The sequence below is a fragment of the Myotis yumanensis genome, unplaced genomic scaffold, assembly GCF_028538775.1.
Source record: "Myotis yumanensis isolate MYYU_CA2020_CCGP unplaced genomic scaffold, mMyoYum1.0.hap1 SCAF_1, whole genome shotgun sequence".
NCBI lineage: Eukaryota > Metazoa > Chordata > Mammalia > Chiroptera > Vespertilionidae > Myotis > Myotis yumanensis.
In genome coordinates this window covers 150568701-150590561 of record NW_027223752.1, presented here as the reverse complement: position 1 = coordinate 150590561, position 21861 = coordinate 150568701, and the positions used below count along the sequence as shown (strand labels likewise).

General features: G+C 41.9%; 1 protein-coding gene across 1 annotated transcript in view; it reads left to right on the top strand.

Annotated features, from left to right (window-relative positions):
- The window catches only part of APBB1IP (amyloid beta precursor protein binding family B member 1 interacting protein), a 103557-nt gene that overhangs the window by 42285 nt on the left and 39411 nt on the right, over positions 1–21861 (top strand). The window contains 6 exon segments of the mRNA XM_070433183.1: positions 6895–6966; positions 8041–8128; positions 11456–11748; positions 14524–14601; positions 18560–18719; positions 20873–20994. Of these exon segments, the coding sequence (XP_070289284.1) occupies positions 6895–6966; positions 8041–8128; positions 11456–11748; positions 14524–14601; positions 18560–18719; positions 20873–20994 (813 nt within the window).

Below are 21861 nucleotides of genomic sequence, written 5' to 3'. Positions count from 1 at the left end.
GATATGGTTCCCAGATGCAAGGCTGGCAAATCTCTCTACTGATTATGAAGACCCATTGAAGTATTGACACAGGAGCTGGGTTTTGAATGATAAATAGGATTTTATGAAGGAGAAATGGACAGAAATGGATATTATTTAAAGGAAATCCTATATAATAAAAGCCTAATAATGCAAATTGTCCCCTCGGGAGTTCAGCCACTCACTATGATGTGCGCTGACCAGCAGGGGGCATCGTGGAACATGGCAGGTGTTGGTGGTGCTGGCAGCAGACGGCAGTGGAGGCGCTGCCAGCCCCAATGGGCCCAGATGAGAGTGGGACCGCAGCGGATGGTGGAGCAGGTGAGGGGGTGGCACCAGGCCAAGGCGGGGTGCCAGGAAGGGCTGCAGAGCTGCGAGGCTGGGGGCGCAAGTTGGGGACCAATCCCCATAGGCCACCTCGAGGGACCCCACCTGTGCACGAATCATAGCATATATAAAGACAGACAATTTTTTAAAGCCTGTTCAAATCAACGTCAGGGGCAAGAGTTGAACCCTGAAAAGTAGACTGGGGAAATTATGAAGGACTTAAAGGACATGCTAAGACCTAAACTGTCTCCACTTCCTCTTGACCAGCCATGAAGGTTTTAAACAGGAGGGTGACACATGCACATTTGTATTTCAAATTCCCAGTGATGGTGGTGAGGTTTGATGGAGGATCTGGGAGGCTGGAGGCTGGATGAGCTGATGAGGGTCTAATCTATGGCTTCACAGTGGGGACATAAAGGAGAACACTGGAAAAACAGGGAGGATTTTTGACTGATTGAATGGAAAAATGAGAGGTGTCAAGGACTACACTCAAGTTTCTAAATTGGAGTAATAAATGAATAACAACCATTAGACAAAATAGGGCATATGGGAGGAGAATGCAGAGGAGAATAATAATGACAATGTTTGTTACATAATAAATGGGCTTAGTTTAGGCAAGCTACCCTGACAGGTAAAATAAGGTCTGTCCTGATCGAGATCCCAAATTATGGCTGAAATTACTAATCTGAAGAGCAATGACACCTGCATCCAAACTGAATTAAATATATGAAGTTAATTTTGCCATAGATAAAATATATGTCTTGTTGCAGAGTACTTGGGACAGATTTTTCCCCAGCTTTATTGAGATATAATCCTATCTAATAATAGCCTCCCATTGGCTAATCAGCATGATATGCAAATTAACCGCCAACAAAGATGGCAGCTAATTTGCATACTGCAGGCAGGGCAGGACAACGTGAGCCGCCATCCAGGCCCCCGTGTGTGACCCCAGAAGCCGCCTGCCTGCCACCCGTGATCAGATCCGATCCCAGGCCGCAGGCCGACCCCAGAAGCCCCAGAAGCCACCTGATATGACAGTAACTCTATCAGTAAGCACTCTGAAAGTCAGTGGCATAAATGCACTAATTAAAAGACAGATTATGAGGGTAAATCAAAAACAAAACCCACTTTAAATATAAAGACACATATAGATTAAAAGTAAATGAATTAAGCTGCAGCCTGTTTTGCTCAGTGGATAGAGCATTAGTCCGTGGACTGAAGGGTCCCATGTTCAATTCCAGTCAAGGGCATGTACCTCAGTTGCTGGCTTGATCCCCAGTCCCTATCAGAGCATGTGCAGGAGGCAACCAATCAATGTGTCTCTCCCTTTCCCTTCACTCTCTCTAAAATTCAATGGAAAAATATCCTTGGGTGAAGATTAACAAAAACAAAGTAAATGGATTAAGTAACATTAAAGAGATTATAAGAAAAATGTATTCCAAATTTTGTTAGTTGTATAATGATTATGTTTAAATTATTAACACCTAAGAAATTGGGTGAAGGGTACATATAACATGCTGTAGTATTTTATAGTTTTTTTTACATGTATGAGATTATTTCAAATTAAAATATTAAAAAATTAAAAATTAATAAAATATTAATTGAAATGTATCTGCATTACATGAAAAATCTCCTAATTGCTTCTAGCATAATTTATTAAATTGCACTAAAATTTACAAGGGTTCAATTAAAAGATATCTCAATTCTAAATGATATAATTGAAAATATATAATAGTGCAGTTATAAGCACTTATCTGAAAATAAAAATTTAAAGAAGGGATTACCCAAAGAAAATATATGCACAAACCATGGACACAGACAACAGTATGGTGATGGCCAGAGAGAAGTGAGGGGCAAGAGCTGGGTAGAGGGGGCAAAAGGGGGGAAATAAGGACATCCTATATCTAATCTAATAAGAGACAAAAAGGGTAATTGATCGTACCTTTGCTACGCTTCCCATTGGCTAATCAGGGTGATATGCAAATTAACTGCCAAGAAAGATGGTGGTTAATTTGCATACGTAGGCACAATGATGGGAGCTGAAAGGGCAAGGACAGTGATTGGAAACCCAGGCAGCAGGCAAGGGCCGGGAGAACCGGGCCGCCTTTGATCAGTGATCAGAGAAGCCGCGACGATCCCACAGCAGGCAAGTGCGGCCCCACCCTGGCCACAGCTCAAGGGAGAGTACAACATGCAGTGCAGGCCAGGAGCCTGAGAGATCAACAGAGAGGGACGCCTGCTCCAAGTCTCCACGGTGTGGCTGGGGGCAGGCCCCCAGCAGAGAGAGAGAGACACACACACACACACACACACACACACACACACGGGACGCCTGCTCCGAGCCTTTGCTGCCAGACTGTGGCCATCAGTAGGACATCCACTGAGGGCTTCCAGACTGAGGGGCAGGCTGGGCTGAGGGAACCCCAACCCCCAGTGCACGAATTTCATGCACCGGGCCTCTGGTAATAACAATAAAAGGCTAATATGCAAATTGACTGAATGGCAGAATGACCGGTTGCTATGATGCACACTGGCCACCAGGGGGCAGATGCTCAATGCAGGAGCTGCCCCCTGGTGATCAGTGCACTTCCATATGGGGAGTGCCACTCAGCCAGAAGCTGGCTCATGGCTGGCCAGCGCAGTGGTGGTGGCAGGAGCCTCTCCCACCTCCGTGGCAGCACTAAGAATGTCCAACTAAGGGTTTAGACCCGATCCCTTGGGGGCCTAAGCCTTTTCGGACATCCCCCGAGGGCTCCCTGGCTACCAGAAGGATGTCTGACAGCAAGCTTAGGCCTAAACCCCTGGGGAGTGGGCCTAAGTCGACAGGTGGACATCCCCCAAGAGGTCCTGGACTGCAAATGGGCACAGGCCAGGCTGAGGGACCCCCCCCCCCCCCCAGTGCACAAATTTTTGTGCACCGGGCCTCTAGTTGACATATAATACTGTGTGTTTAAGGTGTACAACATAATGATTTGATATATTCATATACTGTGAAATGATTACCACAAAAAATTCAGCTCACACACCCATCACCTCACATAGTCACCATTTTTTTTGGGGGGGGGGGGCGGTATGGGTAGGTTTTTTAAATATGTGTATGTGAAGTTTGTATATGTGGAGAAGAGAAAGTATTTGAGGATGAAAACTAAGGCTTAGAAATTTGAGCCTTAGGGAAATAGTAAGCATTGGGGGAAATTTCCTTGGATGTTCAGGAGATCTAGGGAGAATTTCAGCCTCTCTCCTATCCTTTCCCCATCCCACCTCCCAAAAAACAACAAAATCCATCTGATAAAGTACTATTCTAGTTTTCTTTTACTCAGCAGTTTGGTGTTCTTCCCAGGACACAAAAGGAACTCAGAAATGACATACTCACAAAAAGATGTTAATTCCACCCAACATGATAGCACATTGCTTGTTTTGCAATCTGTTACTTCACTAAGGCAGCCCCTCCCTGCTGTTGACCCAAATAACACTTGCAGCTCTTGGGGATGGGTGTTTCTCTCTCTCTCTCGCTACTTAATTTTGACCTTTGAAAAACACCACGCATGCAAATAGACACAGACACATCCCTATTTTCTCACATTTGTGTGTGTGTTGGGGGGGGGGGGGGGTGTATATTTGAGTGACTGGGTCTGTCCATTCCAGAAATAAGGTAAGTATGTAAAATGATTGTATTTACAGATTAATACAAATTCATGAATTTATGTAAATAATAGCTCTTAATTCAAATGAATTATTATTTTCACCAAGGACGCAACTCTTTTAAATCTGCTACGTTCAGTAGCAGATTTACTTACACCTAGGTTTACAGCGCATTTTTTATGCTGACTGCTTTTAATAATTCCGTAACAACAGACTCTGGGAGAAAGGAATGAAAGGGCAAGGGGAAAGATTTTTCTCAAATGAACCTAGAAGAGTGTCAGCAGAAGTCAGAGAACGCTGTTTTGAGTTATTTCCATCTTAAGTGTAAGATATTCTGGATGTCCTTAAGCCGCTGTGTGTCAGTGGTGTGCACAGGCTGAGAAACCAAGGTCTTTGGGCTCTGGGTTTTTCTGATTCATGGGTGTCATATTTCCTTTCAAGACTTTATTCTTCATCACTTTAGTACTTTACCAAATGTAATGATTTAAGAGAAAACATCAATAGCAAGATTATTCTTATTAGCATTATCTTTGGATCCTGTGAGTATATTGTAATACTGGCTGGCTGTTTTGAGGTCAGAACATAAATATGTTTTTCCACTTTGAATAGATTATTTTTCCCTTATGAAAAGTTTGAAATATATTAACACTAATACTGTCAACTTATCCTGTTAATAATTATTCATCTGATTCTTCTATTTTTGTCACATTATTATACTACATAATATTATTTTTTAAAATAATTCTTCATTGTTGAAAGTATTACATATGTCCCCCTTTTTTCCCCATTGACTCCCTCCAGCACCCCCACCCCCCTACTACATAATATTCTAATGAAAATAAATGGGCAGTTCTGCAATTTTATTATTTTCTGTTACTTTCCTCTTATTAAAACAATGAATGAATCACCCATTATAGGATTTTGAATACCAGATTAACTTTTTGAATGGACAGTCTGTGAAACCAACGGCATTTTGGTGACTAAAATACTTTCTTTCCTCTATTTTGTAGATAAGTAGAAGGGAAGGTATGATTCAGATACTTTGTAAGCAACTGGGAGGGGATAAAACCACATTCACATGGAGCCAACTTTGACTCTCCTCCCCTCCTGCAGCTCTGTCTCCTCCTCCTGACTGCAGTGAATCCTAAGCCCAACAACCACATAAAAGAGGATGGACGTCTTCCATGTTTCTTCACTGATGATCTGTTCTCAAGTCCTCCGTGACCACTTAGGCCTGCACACATAGACTCACACCTGCAGTGTCTGCCTGGCCGGTCTCTTTCATACCTGAGTGCTCACCTGCCTACCTCGTGTGAAAGACCCTGAGCATTCACTGAATGGTTTCCTTGAATTCCCCCGTCCCGTGTGTATGCACACCTGGTTCTCTGATGTGTGTCTGCTTCTTAGGAATGTGCTTGTCCCACGGTATCATGGACCTCTCGGGTTTTAACTGAAGTTCCCTTCCTGGCCCTTTCCTGGCCAGTCCAGTTTTGTAGCTACCCATGCTCCTGCAAGATACCCCCGCTAAAGCCAGATAGGGTGTTCTGGAAAATTAGTAATCATCACAGAGATGATAGTAGTATGGTTATGGTAAAAAAATATATATATATATTTTAGAGCTACATACTGAAATATTTACGGGAAAATAATATTGGCTTCAAAATAATTATTGGGAGAAAACATAGGTATTATATTTAAAATTAAAATATCAGTTGTGAATTGGCAATTGTTAAAGCTAAACATTGGTTTCATGAAAGGCATAATATTATTTTCTCTACTTTTGTATATGTTTAAGTTAACATATATAATAATTAAAACCCATGCTGATCCTTTACTCTAACCAGACTTCTTAGCTTGAATGTAATTAGCATTAATCTTCTAATGTATTAGAGCATTTTAGGACCCTTAGAAAGTATCTCCAGCAAACTCATCTTACAGGTGAAGTAGTTAATTCCCTTTGCCAAACAGCATACTACTAACGAGTAGCTGAAGGAGGCCTAGTAATCATGTCTCCTAATTTCCTAATCCAGCCCTGCCAAAAGTGTCAGGAGAGCTGCTAGTTGGACCTCACAGGGTGTCCCACCTCATTCTATGGAAACACTGCTCCTTTCTTGAGCAATTGCTTCCTTTGTCTTAGGCAAAGAAAGGTTCTGATGTAAGATACCGCATCAGGATTTATTTCAGTCTCTCATCACTTGGTTGTGTGGCCATTTGGTTTTAAGTGTTTATCACCCCAATACTTCCAAGTCAATAACCAAAGTTGCCGTTTCAGAGAGCTTTTGTAAAGCAGAGAATCATTTGGTAAAGATGCTTTCCGACTCCTGACATATTTCTGTGTAAATTTGTAAGTGGAGGGGAACTTCTGCATCTCTCTCCTTCATAACCACCTGTGCATGAGGTTTGCTCCTCTTCTAAGGAGGGTTTCCTGTAGGGAGGTGAATTCCTGGACAATGCCCACGTTGTCCACTTGGCCCCTGAGACTAGATTGGTCTGGAGAAACAAAGTCTGATTGTAGCTCTGAGACAGATTCCCAGGGTTTGGTTCAATCTTGGACCAAGGAATGGGATCAGCCATGGAATTTTAAGCTGAAATGAGCCTTCCTCTCCATATGACACCTGGAGAGAAAAAAGAGATGGGACAATCATCGAGAGATCAGGCTTTTTGTTGTTGTTGTTGTTGTTTGTTATAATTTATTTATTTATTTAAATTTTGTTTTATTGCTTAAAGTATTACAAAGAGTATTACATATGTCTCCTTTTTTACCCCCCTTGACATTCTCCCGGCCTCCCCTACCCCTCAGTGTCTTATGTCCATTGGTTATGCTTATATACATGCATACAAGTCCTTCGGTTGAGAGAGATCAGGCTTTTATTAGACTGTTTATAACTGGGCTTCTTTCTTTTTCAGATGGATGAGTCAAATGATGATATCGACCAAATGTTCAGCAATTTGCTGGGAGAGATGGATCTTTTGACCCAGGTAAATCTCCTTCTTTAACTAACCAATTGGGGGGGGGGGGGGTGGGAATGGGGTTACAGAATTTGATTTTAATTTGAAAAGAGAGCTATCTTTTTAAAAAATGGAGATTGACGATATTATATATTGCTGATGTAACTGTGACAGTGGGGGGCAGGGGGCACCAGGAAATAAAGCATTTTTCCTAATTATACCTGAGTTCAGTTGATTGAATGCATTGGTCACACATACCTTCTGTTTGGGCAATTTCCATGCTCATCATGGCCAATCATTTAGCTAATGGAGGGATTTTCTGCAAGTGAATCCCTCCCACAACCACCAGCACTGAACAATCTCCCCTGCACTTACCTTTATAGAAAGACTAGGTAAGAAAATTAGTAAAATTTTTGACCAATTTTTGAGGAAATGCTACATGTTAAAGGACTAAAAGGGAGTTATTGTAGTCTCTTTACACTGTAAGAACTTTGCCCCCTCAAGTAGCATGAAAGCCACTCAGCCATAGGCTTCAGGTCTAAGAAAGACCAGATTAACTCAGGGTCAGTCACTGGTGACTGGAGCCCAGAGGCTGCTGACCCAGCTTACAGAGTCAGGCAAACTAGAGTGCCTTCTAGTGTTTTCATAAAATCAGAGCAGGGTTGATTCATCACTTCCTGCACAAAATATTGAAATAAAAACAACCCAACATTCCTAAATAAGGTAGGGATCTTAAACTTTTCTACAAAATAAATGAAAAATAGTGTGCGTTTTTAAAGAAAAATGTATCGTACATATGTTACAAATACATCATTACAGGAAATTTTTTCTATTGTTTGTAAAAATTAACTTTCTCATTCTCATCATTCTCCGTTGGCCTGTTCTGTTTCAAGATGTACTTCCTAGAATAATTTTTAATTTCTAATATTATGCAGGGGGCGGAAATCACATAAAACATTCTCAAATAAGAATATCATTTTAAAACAACATATATAGAGAGAAAATGTGTAAACAAGACATGACTTTTGACTTGAAGATTAAATGTGCTGTAAAAATGTTCGTCTCATGATTAACTTTGCGGGGGGCGGGGATCTGTTTCCACAGAGTTTAGGAGTCGACACTCTTCCTCCCCCGGACCCTAAACCTCCCAGGGCTGAGTTTAACTACAGTGTGGGTTTTAAGGATTTAAATGGTAAGCATAATAATTTCTTTCCTTAAATAATTTTAAATTATAATAATGACTAAAACCTGTGTGGAACTACAATTTGAAAACAAAATTTAAGGAACCTGAACACCGGTGGGGAGTGTAATTTTTATAATCCTGAATTTCAGATTGCATTTTTTGTGTCTGGATTGAATTGAAAGGGCAAGAAGATATTTTTGCCTGTAATGAAAGGAAACGCTATCCTGCAATTGTGTAGTGTCAAAACTATCTTAATTGTTTTTTAAGAGGTAAAGGGAATTTTTATCTAAGCCTTTAGAGAAACAAAGCACAGTAATATAAAAAAGTAATAAGTAAATGTTTCTTCAAGGATAATGTTGAACTGTTTGTTGGATAATGATTGATAATATATGAATGGATGCTTCTAAATATAATATATTTTAATTTCTGTATAATTTGATATATTTGCTCTGTTTGACATTTTTTATTCTTCCTGAGATTGTCATGTTATTTTATTAACAAAACTATCTTTTTTATTTAGTGCAGAGACAGTCTTTAGCCCACATGCTATTCACATTAAGTGAACTTTGAAGTAATCACCTCCAAATGAATGAAAATTCATTGCAATTCTTGAAAAAGATTTTCCAAAGAATGGCAGTGCCTACCAAAAATATGAAAAACAAAATAATAGAGAAATTTAGTTACAGAAATCTAAAGTTCCAAGTTTTATTTCTGGCACTCATTGGGTTTCTTTGTTTCTGTTATTTTCAGTAATATTTTTTTATAAACACTTAGGTGCCAATGCCTATACCTTGATATATTATAATACACCTCTTCCAATTTTCTTTTTTCCCCCATCCTCTTTTCTATTATTTGCTATCTTTCTATCTAATAAACAGGAATATGCTAATTGACCCTCATGCCATCACAAAGATAGCAGTGCCCACAGGCAATAAGTAGTGAATATGCTAATTAACCGCCATGCCCTCAAAGATGGCGGTGCCCACAGCCACAAGAAGGCAGCACCCAGTCCGTTCAGCCCTGCCGGGGCAGCAGGCACATGGCAAGGCCGGTCCCACCTCCGGAAACCCCCAGTTCCCTCAGCCCCCCAGTCACCCAGGGCCAGCCCAAGGCTCAGGTAACCAGGGCCAGCCAAGGCTTGCATTGCCAGCAGTGGCAGCAGCAGAGGTGTGATGGGGCATTGCCTTCCCCTAATTGCCGGGTCACCTCCAGGCTCTGAGGGCTCCCGGACTGTGAAAGGGGGCAGGCCGGGCTGAGGCCTTCCCCCCGCCTCCAGTGCATGAATTTTCATGCACCAGGCCTCTAGTCCTATCTAATAAAAGAGAAACATGGTAATTAGTGTACGACCGCTACCCTTCCCATTGGCTAATCAGGGCGATATGCAAATTAACTGCCAGCCAAGATGGCGGCCAGCAGCCATGCACTGAAGCGAACAGGGAGGCTTGCTTGCTCCAGTGACGGCGAACTCCAACGTTCCCCACCTGACTTGCCGGCCTCTCAGCTGCAACTCTAAGCAACTATGCAAATATAGAAGCTAAACAAAACCCCAGAAACCGGCTTTTAGTCAGCCGGGCTTCAGCCAGCCGGACCGCAACATTGTATCAAATACAGAAGGTAAACAAAGCAGCAGAGGCCTCAGAGCTAAAGCTGGCCCAGAATAAAAAAAAGAAAAGAAAAAAAGGAGCGGTTGGGAGCTTCAGTCACCCGCCAGCCTGAAAACGGCCCTCAGCCCCTCAGCCAGACTGGCCAGGCACCCCAGTGGGGACCCCCACCCTGATCCAGGACACCCTTCAGGACAAACCAGCCGGCCCCCACCCATGCACCAGGCCTCTATCCTATATAGTAAAAGGGTAATATGCCTCCCAGCACCAGTATCAGCGGAGCAGCGAGGCCTCCTGGCACCAGGATCAGCGTGACAGGGGGCAGCACCCAAACCCCCTGATCGCCCTGCGGGTCTGTGTGTGACAGGGTGCGGCGCCCCAACCCCCTGATCAGCCCTGCTCTGTGCCTGTTAGGGGGGAGCTCCCCAACCCCTGATCACCCTGCGGCTCTGTGTGTGACAGGGTGCGGCGCCCCAACCCCCTGATCGGCCCTGCTCTGTGGGTGATAGAGGGTGGCGCCCCAACCCCCCCCCCCCACGGGCCCTGCTCTGTGTGTGACAGGGAGCGGTGCCCCAACTCCCCTATTGGCCCTACTCTGTGAGTGACAGGGGGAGCTCCTCAACCCCCTGATCGGCCCTGCTCTGTGAGTGACAGGGGGGAGCTCCCCAACCCCCTGATCGGCCCTGCTCTGTGCGTGACAGGGGGCGGTGCCCCAACCCCCCAATTGGCCCTGCTCTGAGCCCGACCAGGGGCTGCACCTAGGGATTGGGCCTGCCCTCTGCCACCCGGAAGCAGGCCTAAGCCAGCAGGTCGTTATCTCCCGAGGGGTCCCAGACTGCGAGAGGGCACAGGCCGGGCTGGGGGACCACCCCCCCCGAGTGCACAAATTTTTGTGCACCGGGCCTCTAGTATATCATAAAAGCTTAATATGCAAATTGGCCAAACAGCAGAACGATCTGTCATTATGACGCTCGCTGACCACCAGGGGGCAGACACTCAATGCAGGAGCTGCCCCCAACAGGTAGGCCCCAGGCCAGCAAAGGCAGGTGCAGCGGGGGGCTCCCGATCACTCTGTTAGTCACCCCACAGAGGGAGGCAACTGGCGGCTGTGAGGAGGGCAGAGTTGGTGAGCAGGTGGCACTAGGCAGGCCAAGGCAGGTGCCAGCGGGGACCCGCCAGTCACCCCACAGATCAGCCCTGATCACTAGCCAGGCCTAGGGAGCGTACCCATGCACGAATTTGGTGCACCAGGCCTCTAGTATACATTTATTTTTCCTGGCTGTTATTTTCATCATAACATTGAATAAAAGAAGGTAAACTATGAATCACTTTTGCATAGGTAACATTCATGAAATTTTAAAAAAATACACTTTTATGAAATTATAACATTAATAGATAGCATATACTTGCACATATGAGCAATGAAGATTTGCCTTTCCACACTCATATATGTAACCTTTTCTCTCTTTTTTTATAAAGACATGTAAGTTTTCTTCTCCCCGAAAATTTTAGTCATACAATACAGTGCTATTAACTATGCTCACCATTAGACCCTCAGACCTTATTCATCTTATAACTGAAAGTTTTTACCCTTTTACCAGCCTCTCCTTATTGCCCTATACCCACCTCAATCCCTCAAGACCAGTATTCAAATATTATTCTAAAAATGACCTTTATTCCATTTTTTTAGGCACAAATCTTTGTTTTGATTATTAATATAATTTTCCCTTATCAGAATCCTTAAATGCACTGGAAGACCAAGATTTAGATGCGCTCATGGCAGATCTGGTAGCAGATATAAGTGAAGCTGAACAGAGGACAATCCAGGCACAGAAAGAGTCTTCTCAGGGTTCGTATCATCAGGCTCCTCCGGAAGTGTCACATTTCAGTGGCGCAGCCTCTCCTGGTTACGGAGCAAATGTCGTTGCAACTAGTATGAGCCAATATGAGGATGATTTACCGCCTCCACCAGCAGACCCCATGTTAGACCTTCCTCTGCCACCACCACCTCCTGAACCTCTCTCTCAGGTAAGTGCCTGGGGCAGAGATGGCAGGACCTCTGCTACCCATCATCTTTATTTTCTTCAAAGTGGGGGTGACATTTATAAGTTTGTACCCCAAAAGCTCTGAGATGGTAAGAAACAAGGATACTGAGTATGTTCATTGGAAAGGCAGAGTTCTCTAAAAATAAGACCCTTAGGTGTGTATAAAGAACATATTAAGGCCATAATCAGGAATTATAGTTTGGCTAAAATCTGTATTTATATATAGTACTTTCTAATAATAATCAACTTTTGAGGGTGTTTTATTGACTTGGTATGAACTGTGGAACTGATTTATACATTTCTGTGTCACTGGTGCTAGCCCAGCACATGAAGAATAGAAAGCATTCCTTACATATTTCTGAGTTGAACTAAATGGAATTTTGCTAAATTGGTCAGCCCTGTTTAGTAGGGCAAAGATATATCTAAGAATCGCTTGTAATGTTGCAGTTAGGGAAGGGTGTTATGGGCAGGCAGGTGATGAGTACTTGGTATTAATACATTTGTAAATACTGGGAAAATAACTAGAGAGTTGATGTGGTCATTATTTAGGATGTCATCTTATAACATTTCTCTCATAAAAGTAAAAAAATATAACTTTTAAGATTTCTTAGAGTAAAGCACTTTCAAAATGTTTTAGCCCTGTCCAGTTGCTCAGTGGTTAGAGCGCCCACCTGGGGACCAAAGGGTCGCGGTTTGATTCCCGGTCAAGAGCACATACTTCAGTTGCAGATCCCAGCCCCACCCTGGTCAGGGCACATGCAGGAGGCAACCAATGTGTCTCTCACACTTCAGTGTTTCTATCCCTTTCTCTCCCTCTCTCTCTTTCTCCCCCTCCTCCCTCCCTTCCACACTCTAAAAATCAATGGAAACTCAGGTGAGGATTAAAATATATATTAGAGTAAGAATATCACTCAATTTCTTGTGACTTCCTCATTTGTTGAACTGTGTGATGGTCGGTGTTCATAAATATGACCCTAGTAACCCTGAAAGTTCCTATAATGCCTTTAGAATGAACAAATATTAAATATAAATCAAATATTAAATCACATTCATTGCTATATTGTGTATTTATTGTAGAAAAATTATTTAAAAATTGGTGATCCATAGCCCGGCCAGTGTGCTCACTGGTTGAGCGTCAACCCAGAAACCAAGAGGTCACAGTTTAATTCCTGGTCAGGGCACATGCTCTGGTTGCAGCCTGATCCCCAGTAGCAGGGGTACAGGAGGCAGCCAGTCGATGATGTTTCTCTCTCATTGATGTTTCTATCTCTATCCCTCGCCCTCTAAAAATCAATAAAAACATATTTATTTTTTAAATTGGTGATCCATATAAAGCAGAGGCTCTTTTTTTTCATTTCATAATATTTAACATAATATTCTGTATTTAACATAATATTCTGTAAGTTTAAGGTGTACAACACGATGATTTGAATCAGAGATTGTGAAATGATTTCACAATAAGATTAGTTAACACCTCCATCACTCTAGTTACCTTATTTGTGTATATGTGGTGAGAACATTTAGATCTACTGTCTTAGCAACTTTCAAGTATATAATACAGCATTTTTTACTGTAGCCACCATGCTGTACGTTAGATCCCCCAAACTTACCGTATAACTGGAAATTTATACCTCTTCAGCAACATCTCCCTATTTCCCTCATCTCCCATGCCCTAGCTCCCACCACTCTATTCTCTGTTTCTATGGTTAGATTCCACATTTAAGTGAGATCATACAGTATTTGTCTTTCTCTGTCTGACTTATCTCACTTAACATAATGCCCAAAGTTCATCCACATTGTAATAAATGGCGGCATTTTCTTCTTTCTTGTGGATATGTTTTTTAGGATATGTTTTTTATTGATTTGAGGGGGTGGGCACGTAGATTGGTTGCCTCCTGTACACTTGGGGATAGGGATCAAACCCACAACCTAGGTATGTGCCCTGTTTAGATTTGAACGCAAAACCTTTGGTGTACCGATGACACTTCAACCAACTGAGCCACCCAGCTGGGGCTGAAACTGTATACCTATTAAATGATAATTCCCTATCCCCCCTTCCCTGAAGCCCCTGGCAACTATTCTACTTTCTATCTCTATGAATTCTTAAAAATATATATTTTATTGATTTTTTTTACAGAGAGGAAGGGAGAGGGATAGAGAGTTAGAAATATCGATGAGAGAGAAATATCAATCAGCTGCTTCCTGCACACCCCCTACTGGGGACGTGCCCACAACCAAAGTACATGCCCTTGACCGAATCGAACCTGTGACCCTTCAGTCTGCAGGCCGACGCTCTGAGCCAAACCGGTTAGGGCATCTATCTCTATGAATTTAACTGCTCTAAGTATCTCATATAAAAATAGTGCTGGAGATGGATGGTGGTGATGGTTGCACAAAATGTGAATATACTTAGTGCCACTGAAACTGTACACTTAAAATGTTGTGGGTTTTTTTTTAAAGCATATAATTTCTGGAAGTGCTCAAATCCCTTGAGATACACCTGTAGACTCCTCAGGTTATACCCAAGGTTTGAGCCAAGCAGAGATTTTTTTGGATCAAATATTTGAAGTTCTGCTAGCCTATATTTTTAGGCTGGAGATTTTTGTTATGGTTACTTAATTCTGAAAATCGATCATGTGAAGTTTGGTGCCCTATAATATAGCCTTTTGCTAACATAAAGTAACTAAGACACTAGCCATGGCACAGGTGCTTACTTGCTGGTATTCTTTAATGGACTGGGTTGGGTGTCATTTTACAGGAAGAAGAAGAAGCCCAGGCGAAGGCTGATAAAATTAAGCTGGCATTGGAAAAACTGAAAGAGGCCAAGGTCAAGAAGGTAAGCTATGTATCACTTTTGCATGGGGGAGTTAAATTAATGGCATTTTATTACACTTCATTACTAAAGAATAAAATGCCAAGTGCTACTTTCCAAATAATTATAATTTTTTAAATTTAAGGACACAGATAAATGATACAGGTGCTCTTTCTAGGACGTCAGCTAGCTCCTGCGTGATTGATAAAAAGGAGACTTATGTTAATATACATGTGGACGTTTTCAAGCCTCTCCACCCAGGGTTCCCTCACACTCAAGGGGCCTCTCTGGTTCCGCTGTTAGCTAACAGCAGGGGGCGCCACCATCTGAGCCCACCTTCACTGGGTCAGAGCTCAGCTTCTGTTGGCCTTGCCTCCATCTCAGCATTTCTGAGATTGCTTTTGTGCATTTTTCATATTCCCTGAGGCAGCCTCCAGCCTCGCTGCCTGCCCTGGATGTCCAAGTTAATCGCCCAGTAGTGCTCTTGTTTCAGAGACTGCTGCAGGTTTGAGAGATTGCCCCTAACCTTTTCCCCAATAAACCTGTAGTGTTACTGTGCATGTTTTTGTAGAGCATAGGTTTTTCAGGAGTACATTCGTTATATTATAACAGAAACACCTGTATTTAACCTTAGTAGAAGCATATACCTAATTAAAGTTATTAGTGGTTAATTGATAAATAGAGAGAAAGATGAAACAGTTTTGTCTTATTTCAATTTCTGAAGCACATGCCATCTGATGCTGAGACTCCTTAAGAGCGTCTCACAATGAAAAGAGTTGGGTGAATCATTGTTTTCACATAGGGCCGGGGTCCTCAAACTACGGCCCGCGGGCCACATGCAAATACAAATACAAATATTGTATTTGTTCCTGTTTTGTTTTTTTACTTCAAAATAAGATATGTGCAGTGTGCATAGGAATTTGTTCATAGTTTTTTTTTAAACTGTCGTCCGGCCCTCCAACGGTCTGAGGGACAGTGAACTGGCCCCTGTTTAAAAAGTTTGAGGACCCCTGACGTAGGGCATTGGACTTTATGTTCATGGTCCTTTGAATAAAAGTGTTCAATACATGTTGATTGATATTCAATAATATTCCATGACTATCCCTGGATCCAGACTTTTTTTAAATTGATTGGTATTTAGAGAGAGAAAGAGAAAGAATAACACGCATCGATTTGTTGTTCTACTTATTCATGCATTCATTAGTTGATTCTTTTTTTAAAATATGTTTTTATTGAATTCAGAGAGAGGAAGGGAGAAGAAGAGAGAAATAGAAACATCAATGATGAGAATCATTGTCATTTTTTAATTTGACAATCTAAGGGAAAAGAGGCCAGTGCCCCTGACTAAGTAGTCAGGTATTGCATGTTTTAAAAATTCTTATGGCACACCAGTTGAAAATTGATACTATATTGGATTAGAAAAGGGAAGCTTTTCATTCTTGAATCATTTTACCTATAGTGTATCACTGTGATTTAGCAGTGTTATGTGTTAGTTACTCTTAGCAGTGTTATGTGTTAGTATACTCTTCAGTTTGTAAATGAGATGGAAGCTGTGAAAAATAATAAATATGATTCATTCTTGATAAAAATTACCAGCCTTCTCTTGGTTTTCTTATTTTCTAAGTTTTATAATTAGGGGCATTCATAACTACATGTGGATTAAATTTAGTTTGCAATTTATGCAAAAAAAAATCTTTCATCGTCAAATTAGGTGATTTATTTTTTTCTCTATATATAAAAATAAAACACCAGCATGTTTTATTTTCTCAAGATTTCCTAAGTAAGAATGAAATGTGGTCAAATATCATTAATTTTTCCACCAGGAAAATTAAGTCTTCTAAATCCCAGCATTGGCAATGTTTCCTAGGATATGAAGCTACATTATGGCAGCGATTTTCAATGGGTGTGCCACAAGAACTCTTAAGACATGCAATACCTGACTATTTAGTCAGGGGCACTGATCTCTTTTCCCTTAGATTGTCAAATAAGAAAATGACAACAGCCAAGACAACAATAGCCATCCAGTGTGAATGAATCAAAATTATACCTTTTTTTTTTGTCAGATCAGCAAAAAATATATTTTTTGGTGTGCCGCAGAATTTTAGAAATTCATTTCTGTGTGCTATGAGATGAAAAACATTGAAAATTGCTGCTTTATTGCAGTAATTCTCAGCAGAGATCAATGGGTATGCCTTCCATAGAAAATAAATCATAGTAAAGACCACTATTTAAGGAATATCTCTTTTTCCGTGTAATCCTCTAGGCCAGTGGTCGGCAAACTCATTAGTCAACAGAGCCAAATATCAAGAGTACAACGACTGAAATTTCTTTTGAGAGCCAAATTTTTTAAACTTAAACTATATAGGTAGGTACATTGTTATTAACTTAATTAGGATACTCCTAAGGCTTAGGAAGAGCCACACTCAAGGGGCCAAAGAGCCGCATGTGGCTCGCGAGCCGCAGTTTGCCGACCACAGTTCTAGGCCTTATTTCGTAAGTCGGGTGAATGTGTCTTTGGCACTGGACCTATCATTTTAAATGCAGCAGAAGACAAACATGAGTGAAAGCAACTATCCAACTAGAGGTTTCTGAGCTACAGGTTTTCAAGGTGGAAAAGGTGTTCCTAGGAAGCCTGAATTTGAATGGTACCAGGAGCCAGAAATGCACTTTTTCTGCCTGATTTCTACATTTTGACACTTGGGAAGACAAGGCATGTCAAACTCGCGGCTCACGGGCCACATGCCTCGTTTATTTGGCCCATGTTAGCCTTTGAGTTTGACATGCTTGCACTACATGAAGCTTCCACCTGTGGTCTTTGCCTGCTTCTAACCCAGATTTTTATCACCGCCCACGTCCTTGGTTGCTATCAGTAACTCTGCATAACAATCGGTGGGAACTGCACCTTCACTCTGTTGACAACATGATGTTCTGAAAATCAGATTAGGTGGAAGTGAGACTGGAGGGGTAGTTTCCCAGCTTGTTCAGAATCTAACCCAAACTTTTAGGGAGGAAGAAATGTTACCATTTGTATGGCATCTTTCTCCAGTCCACCTAATCACTTTTTAAATAATGATGAATCTCATTTGTGAATTACCATGACCAAACCTAGGGAAACAAAATAGGCAGAACTTGTCTGTAGCTATTTCACACTTCCCTTTCTAATTTTTCAAGTTAGAATAAAAATTTAAGCCCTAGTGGTTTGGCTCAGTGGATAGAGCATCGGCCCTCGGGCTGAAGGGTCCCAGGTTCGATTCCAGTCAAGGGCGCGTACCTTGTATGTTGATTGCAGGCTCAATCCCCAACCCTGGTCAGGGCACATATGGGAGGCAACCAATCAATGTGTCTCTCTAACACTGATGTTTCTCTCTTCCTGTCTATCCTCCTCCCTTCCACTCTCTGAAAGAAAAAAAAAAGGGTAGAAATTTAAGAGTATCAGATGGTTCTGGTTGGTGATGTTTACAGGATTTCTCTACTGGTTGTGTGTGGAGTAGTTGTGTGCACTGCAGGCTGGGGGTTGGGCAGTGATTGTCTTAGAATTCTTGGGTTGCATGAAAAGGGACCCCCACTCCAGCCAAACAAAAGAGAAGAATTTGTTACAAAGATACAGGTGTGGCTTTCAAACAAGAAATGCTTCTGGGCTCCAGGATGAACCTGAATAAGTAACAGACAAATGTCAGGAAAACAGGAAGTCAGCACTACCTTGGTTCTGTTTGTCTTCTGCCCCTCATTAGAATGCAATCTCTTGCCGGGCAAGGACTTTGTTTATTGTACATTTTTCTACTTTTGTGAATTGGTTTCTCCACCTCTATATTCCTAGCACCTTAAACAAGTGTTCAGAGTGTGAGTGAATTCATATTGAGTCCATTCGTGGGACACTTTCTTATTTAAATTAGCAGAAGCAATAGCAACTTTGAAACCTTTAATCTTGGTGGCCTTCTTCAGTGGCTGACAATGAGTGGCTGCCCTGTGGCTTTATCCTCAGCTGGTTGTCAAGGTGCACATGAATGATAACAGCACGAAGTCGCTGATGGTGGATGAGCGGCAACTGGCCCGAGACGTTCTAGACAACCTTTTTGAGAAAACCCATTGTGACTGCAGTGTAGACTGGTGTCTTTATGAAATATACCCAGAACTACAACTTGGTAAGTCCCCAAAATCTTTGGGTTTGCTTTAATATGGGTTTTTGTCTATCCAGAAGAGTTTGGTTGAAGGCCATCAAGACTTCCGAAACATCACTTCCCTTCTGCCAGATTCAGTTCTTGTCTCTTCATTTCTTAGTGGGGAAGAAATGAAGAGGCAAAATTATAGCAGGTGGCAGACCTTGGGGAAAGTAAGCATTATTACTGTCACTCTCTAGTGGCGCCTAAGGGAAAGAAAGTGACAGGATGATACTTCGTACTGTGTGCTTATAAACTGAGCAGATTATGGACGGTCTGGGTATCTGTCTGCTAATGTTTCTTTGGCGTTCCCATTTTTAACTACAGTTTAATTCTGCTTCACATCACTGTCCATTTCCCCTTTCTCCCTTCCACTCGCCTAATGTCTGATACTTTGTCTAGTTGAAGAGGCTCTACCCCAATGAGCAAAGTAGTGTTGATAGAAATTGTTCTAGTTTAAAAAAAAAAAAGAAGAAAGAAAAATTACTTCTCATTCTTAATACCACTCACAGAACAATTATCTCCCTGGAGAGCTTGGTGGCATAGAGAATTTCCTGTTTTAGAAGCTGTCAGAGACAGCAGGAGCCCTGCATGAGCTCTGGTGCTCTGGAGAGCTGAGTATGATTCAGTTCTTGGCGCCAGGGCAGACGGAGAAGCCATGAGAGGTTGTGGGTGTATGAGAATGAGTCTTTATTACAAAAGCCAGTGGGCCATATAGCCATCAGACAAAACAATTCTCCACAGCAAAGTCCATTCAGGCAGGCAGCCTGACACTGGCTGGTTAACATGTACATCTTTCCCACAAAAACAGCATTAGTCTCTGTACCCACAGCTATTATCTGAGCAGCCACACGCTGCCCCCTAGACTCACCGCATCACCTCATAGCGGTACCTGAGCTCTCTGGCTCAGCAGTCTCTCCCATCTCCCCTGCCCAGCACACTGGCTGGTCTCTGTAGCCTCACATAGTAACTACCTCCGAGTTTCTCTCTCAACACACTGGCTGGTTAACATGGTAGCTATATCTGAGCTCTCTCTGAGCTCTTAGCCTTACATCATAGCAATACCAGCTCTCAGCTCCGGCTGAGCTCTCTTCTCTACTGCACACACAGGAGCGACATCCTCTGTCTTATCGCCTCTCTTCCCTGAGCTCTCTAACCTCAGCTCAGCTGCTCTCTCTCTAGCAGACTCCTGGTCAAAGAAGGCTAGTTGCCAACAGTGGCATCAATCATTTTGGCTGCAGAAGGGCACAGCGTACCGTGTGTCCTTGCACCTGCTCATGGTGTCTTGGCCTTGGGCACCCCGATTAGGCTCATGTTCACAGCGGCCTTGGCCATTCTGGTGTATTGACAACCAGGCCTCCGTGCTTCCATTGGTCTTGACTATCCAAGGACCCTGACGTGGTTCCCACAGAAGCTTTTAGAGAAATTTATTTCTGGAGGCAATGGCCTACACTGAAAGAACCTCTTGAAGTTTTTGTCAACTCTGAGTCAAGTACAAAAGTGAAAGCCTTCCGTTATGTTTAGGTTTGGTTCCAATATACATGTATTCTTTAAGAGTTTAAGGAATGATGTTTTAGAGTGCATATCTCACAGTTGTTTAAACCAATTATTGCCTAATTACCCTCTTTACAGAGAGAATGTTTACTCTACCTGAAACTATTCACAGTAAAAAATCCAATAGCTGACCATTATTACTATAGTGTAGGTTCATCTACCATGTTTTTTGTGGAAAAGAAGTTGAAGACCTGATACACTAACGAGTTAATGTAACAGGAATGTTACAATGTGACATCATCTAAGAAATAGGAGTTTCTAAAAACCTGTGTGAACAGACTGTAAAACTATAGCAGGAGGGTAGGGGAGGGTTAGGGAGGTAAGAGATCAACGGAAGGACTTGTATGCATGCATGTAAGCACAACCAACAAATGCAAGAAACTGGGCGGGGGGGGGGGGTGAAAGCATGTGGCAGGGGGGTAGGGGAGGCTGGGGTGAGGTCAATGGGGAAAAAAAAGGAGACATATGTACTACTATTTGTAATACCTTAAACAATAAAACTTAAAAAATAAAAAGAAAACACTGTGTGAAGTATGAGGCATTTTGCTTAACTCAATACTGTCTTGTTTTTCTTATTTCATCAGAAAGGTTTTTTGAAGACCATGAAAATGTTGTTGAAGTCTTATCAGACTGGACAAGAGACACAGAAAATAAAGTGGTATTTTTGAAGAAAGAGGAAAAATATGCTGTATTTAAAAACCCCCAGGTAAGATAACTTGTTTATCAATAAGCCATATAAAAAGTGGAGGGTTTTTTAAATGTCACCTGTGGAATTCATTCTTGTATGAATGAATTCAAACAAGTAACTCCAGATAATTGCATCATTCATTACCTCACAAAATATCACAAATGTATTCCTTTCAAAGAAGCATAAACTCAACTCTTAGGCCATATGAAAACTAAGAGCCCTTTGAGAGATCCAGAAAGAAAATAATCCATTTTGTTTCTTTTGATTCATTACCCAAAACACATCAATCCATTAACTAGTCCTTCTTTTGTGTCCTTACTTCTCTTTGGCTACATTAACTCAATATACCTTTATGCACCCTGGGCCATTAATGCTTCATATTTTGAAGATACTTTTTTCTTTGTTCTTCATATTTGGAGCTTATTGATGCAGGAATGCCAAAAGGCACACCTGGAAAATGCACAACTTCTTGTGCTTTAGTTCTATAGTCTACGTAATAAAAAGCATTATTCTCCGTATTTTAAAAGCTTCCTTCAAGTTGTGTGTACAAGGATGTCACAGAAGTCTAGGCTTTCCCACTGTGGCTTCCAGCTGACTGTAATTGCATGATGGTCATTTAGTCTTTTCAGGAAAGCAAAGAATTTAACTATAGTAGACACAGATGAGAGCCTTGGAAACATCCAGACACCTTTAGATATTACAGGTTAAAAAAAAAAAACCCAAGTCTCATTTACTATAGTCAGAATTAAAGGATACTCTAGAGCAGCTTTCTTACAGGAAAATGTTCTTTCCCCTGTACTGTGCTTTTCTCGAGGGTCTTCCCTAGTTGTGTGGTGGCAGATTGACAACAAAGCAATTAAATACTGTTGTTTGTGACAAATAGCA